The sequence below is a fragment of the Oculina patagonica genome, chromosome 6 (genome assembly GCF_052425735.1).
Source record: "Oculina patagonica isolate OP01 chromosome 6, crgOcupat, whole genome shotgun sequence".
Classification (NCBI taxonomy): Eukaryota; Metazoa; Cnidaria; class Anthozoa; order Scleractinia; family Oculinidae; genus Oculina; species Oculina patagonica.
The window spans coordinates 33,720,283-33,724,942 of record NC_135763.1 but is presented as its reverse complement, the minus strand read 5'-3'; the positions used below and the strand labels follow the sequence as shown (position 1 = coordinate 33,724,942).

The 4,660-nt window shown below is 39.6% G+C and overlaps 2 protein-coding genes across 3 annotated transcripts in view; both read right to left on the bottom strand.

Moving 5' to 3' along the window:
* Positions 1 to 2,085, bottom strand: part of LOC144658045 (uncharacterized) — a 6,826-nt gene extending 4,741 nt beyond the window's left edge. Inside the window, exons 1-2 of the mRNA XM_078518370.1 lie at positions 1,641 to 2,085; positions 574 to 906 (exon numbers count right to left, since the gene is read on the bottom strand). Coding sequence (XP_078374496.1) covers positions 574 to 906; positions 1,641 to 2,085 — 778 coding nt within the window. The remainder of the gene's footprint in view (positions 1 to 573; positions 907 to 1,640) is intronic.
* Positions 1 to 4,147, bottom strand: part of LOC144656801 (uncharacterized) — a 21,065-nt gene extending 16,918 nt beyond the window's left edge. For both annotated transcript variants that reach the window (XM_078517044.1, XM_078517045.1), the window contains exon 1: positions 3,914 to 4,147. The gene's annotated coding sequence lies outside the window, so the exon portion shown is untranslated. The remainder of the gene's footprint in view (positions 1 to 3,913) is intronic.
* Between the last annotated feature and the right edge of the window lie 513 nt (positions 4,148 to 4,660).

Genomic DNA, 4,660 nt, shown 5'->3' with positions numbered 1-4,660 from the left:
GAACAGATGGGAATGATGGGAAGGCAGCATCATTCTTCCCATCATCCCTTGCGTCTTACAATGTTCTCACAAGGGACGGCCGGAGGGCTTGTCGGAATCAAGGAAGTCGAATTTTCCACCAATCAAGTGCAGTATCGTTTACCAAGGTGCCTTGTTTCCCGTGCTTTCCTTCCAATGCCTTTCCTGAATTTTCATCGAGTTTTGATTGGTTTGTTTGTGATTTTCACTGTGATTTCTTCGGTTTTTACGTCCCCCGAGATGGGAAAAGCGCAAATGCACAAATTAAACACGCAACATTTATCACAGACGCGTTTTTTGCTTCCGAGAAGCAACAACTATGTCTAAATTTTTTGCAAAAATTGAAATTTTGCATTCGCAACAAATGTTCGCCCGTTTATTCGCTAGGAATGTAATGTTTCTACCACAATTTTGTTCGTTTTCGGGATCTTTTAATTAGTTGCACAAGCAATTTGCTTAGCTAGTTAGGAACGACAACAACAATCCAAAGCGATTTCCCAAAGTATTGATCGAAAATTCTTTGTTTCAAGTACGGATTTAAACTAAACGTCTTACCTCGAAGCAAAATAAAGCGGTTATCCTCCAGAGTAAAGCTGGACTGATTCATTGCAACTCTATAGCCCATGTCATCACTTTCTCTCAACTTGTCTGGTTTGGTCAGCGCGCAAATAGTACGGCTCTTAAAATCTCTGGCCTTTTGCATGACAAGGTTAATTGCACTGTCACCTGTGGGGTCCCCTACCTCGGACACAATCACGATGATGCTGTTTGTGTTTTTCTCGATGTACTCCAGCACCAAACTTTGGGTCACGTGGTTCATTCGCTGGTCGTCATTGGCGAAGTGAGCGCCGGGAAGGTCGACCAAGGTGAGGGTCGTAAGTTCGGGGCCTGGAGAAAAAGAGAAACAAAGCTCCCTGTTGAACATTAAAGCGCCGACACACGAAGAAACATGCAGCAGGGATAAAATAACGTGTACAACAAGAAAATAACAAAATAACGTGTACACAAGAAAATGTAGCAGGGACGTAGCAGGGAGGTGTTGCAGCGACTCATCCCATTGGCACCATCCGCAACATGTCCCTGTTGCATTTTCTTGTGTGTACACGAGTGACTTTATCCCTGCTGTATGTCCCTGAAACATGTACCTTAGCTTTGTGTTTAGCCACCTTAAAACTTGACTTATTGAATGAGTTTAGAAGCTTGTGTCGTGCTTCGATCTTTAAAATAGGAACTGGGGTTTGAGAGGTTTTTGTTTCATAACGTTTCTTGCATTTACAGTTCACGATTTTGCGGCATAAAACGCCGTGACTTTGAGGTGTGGTGGCACAGATCTGGGTTGGAGCGTTGGCCAAGGTTTTTGTCTATGTTGTATGTGTTTTGTATGTGTTTTTTTTTAGCAAGACACTTTACTTTCACAGTGCCTCTCTCCGCCCAGGTGCATAAATGGGCAATGGCGAATCCTTAGACTTCTTAGGGCAACTTAAAGGCATTTAAAAACGTTAGAGGGTAACCTACAATGGACTACTAGAATCCCATCCAGTGGAGTAGTAGTGCTAGCAAATTCATGCTACAGAAATCTTGCAATTTATCTTAACACCTAGCCGTTATACATAACACCTCACCTTGCAGAGTAACATTAACAGGGGTTTTTGATATCGGAGTTCCCTCCTCCTTGGGAAGATGGCCAGTAACTTTGTTGAGAAAATCCTCCACTACTTCATCCGTGGGATTTTCCACAGTTCCCCCTATATCCCGCCTTTTATCGCATTTCACTTCCACCATGCTCTTTGGGCCGTTCCGTAGATTGAGTATTATGGGATAAGTAGTGCGTGCTTGAAGGGTGTTGGCAGTTTCATTTCGTCGCATTGGGAGAAGATATCGACCAATCAGTCGGTTTATTAGCGTTGTCTTCGCCATGTTTTGACGACCGACCATGACCAAATGCGGAATGTTGAATTCTTGTCGTAGAGTGTCATTGCTTATCATTGTTTGAATGAAATCCAACACGACTCCAAACTCGCTACTTCGGCCATATTTTGCAACAGGTGTTTCTACTACGCCTGACATGATCTTCAAACTCTTCTGCAGTAATCAAAACAAACAAGCAAACAAACAAATAAAACATAAGAATGATCTACCTTATTCTTCCTAATTTTCGCACGTACTTACTTTCGCAAAAATTCGGGAGCCGAATTTTGCGAGTGTTAATTTTCGCGATTGCAAAAAACATTAAAGCAAAAGTGTATTAAAATTCGCGATTTTGTCAGTGTTATTTTGGATCAGCCGTCAAACAGTAAGGAATTACTGGAAATACACAAAGGCCTAACTCAATGTTACTGCAAGGAGTGTGCAAACGGAAACTTAGGTGACTGTGCTTTAAGAGGTCTTGGCCGATTTACAAGCTAATGGAAACAGTAATCAGAGGACGGGTGACAGTCGAAAATAAGGCGGAACCTGTTTAGGCTAACATGGAAAAATTAGGTCCTTACTCGTGGGTTTTTACTGTACGCCACATGCACAAAATTCAACTAGAGAAAGTTGTCCAGCTATATTATGCTAAACGCCGAATCTTTTCGTTAACTATTTGTTAGCTTTCAGACATTTCTATTTCTTCGAAATGAAAAGTTTTAAGCTCCGTGGAATCAATGAAAAGTTTTACTTACTCGGCTGTCGTCACGTGATTTAAATTACTCGCTCGGTCGTTCGTTGGTTTCAACGATATGATACGTTACACTAACAGCAAGTCTTTGCTACTATATGCAGGCGCTGTCCATCGAGTTCTTTTAAACAACCGTGTGTAGGTGTGGGAAAATTCCCCTGTTGTACTCATGGACGGAATCATTTGATATTTTAGGAATAGGGTGTGTAGTTGTATCGGCTTTGAAAATCACTGATCCATTGCAAATATGCGGATAACACACTGTTCCAAAAATATTTAATGACTTTAATTTGGTTAACCTTTTTTTTTTCGTCTCATATAAAGAAGAGTCTATAGAGAAATGATATTTCACCGGCCGTGCATTCGAATCGCTAAGAAAAGTGATTTCCGATCGTAACCGGAAGACGATCGACTTAAGCATGACGTTTATTTTTCCCGCAAACGGCAAAAATTCAACTTCTGCCATCTGCCGTTTGGCGTTCGTAAGCTGAAATGAGTAGTTTTGTGGTTGTCGTGAATGTGGGATTTTTCCCCTATTTTTATGAGGGATTAATTTTAGAATTCCATAAAATGGTAACAAAATGAAAGGCAAGCTCGCGTTTGCCGTTTGCCGTATAACGCCATGCTTAATCTCTCTAATATTACCATGTATAAAGAAGGAAATATGAAACGAAACCTGCTTTAAATCTACTCGATCCTTCTAACTGAATGATCGCCTGCCTGCGAGGTTTCCCTCAATGTTTTTAGCCTTCTTTTGGTTTATTACAACTGGGTGCCTGATACGAATCGAAGTTTGCGCACCTGTAAAACACCCTTTTACAAGTTATTATTGTTGCCAAAATGCCAATCTCAAACAAAATGCGGATCTCAAAGTGAGCAAAATGTTCTTGACCTCAAAACAATGTCTCAAACAGCCTATAGATATTCTAGAAAGCCCTTTGTCTATAGGTTCTAGGTTTTTAAAAACAAACATTTTCATTCACCCCTAATAAATAGTTTGTCATGGCCGATGAAACCACTGGCAATCGAGCTAAATGTTTTCAACCAGACCAGTTGTCTATTTAGGATTTTATACACAATAATATCAGTTGACCAATTAACCACTCGATTAATCTATTTCTGAGAAATATGAAATACTGAGTCGCATCAAATACCAGCTACGACCGAAGAGAAAAAGCTTGCGAATAAGAATACATTGTTATTCAAACTGGGGCAATTATAAAGATTTGCAATTACCTTGTTAGTCCGCGGATATAGTAACCTTATGAAATATTTATCTTGCTCGACCGTCCTTCGTCCAAACGAAATCGTTCAATGTTTCTTCTCAATCCAGAAAATCCCAACAGGATAAAGCAATTCCCTTCGGCCAAGAATCTATGCTTCTTCCGATTTCGCTATTTAAATTATAAAAGTCGAAACAATTGTTCTTCTCTTTAAAGAAATATACCCGGAAACTGTTTGCAGCTTTCTTGGAAAGTCACACTTGACTGCACAAATGAATAAAAACGAGGCTAGTACGTAACAGGATAGTTTGTGATTTCAAACAGGCTTCAAGTTAAAGAAAATATAAACAAAAGAAATGAATAAGCCTTCTTATTCAATTTCTTTCGTTTAAAATAAAAACTATTTTAAACTATTTTTCCATTTCTGACAGTATACTTTATCGAAGTACCAGGACACATGCCTTACCCACCCCTCCTTAGAAGAAAGATTGTCACGATTTTCCTTGAACATGACCTTTGAACTGTCAGAATTCCCAGAATAACTGACCATATGCGTTGTGTAAAGAAAAGACTGAAAATTGATTCCTCCAGTTGAAATATATGTCACTCCTTATGATGTAAATTTATAGCTAACCGTTGGTGAAGATTTCCAAGAAAATCAGAATCCTAGAAAGTCAAACTCCAAGAAAAAGTTCTCATAAAATACAAACTGCCCCTATATTACTGGACTTTTCCCTTCAATTCAACTTGTTTAGGGAAA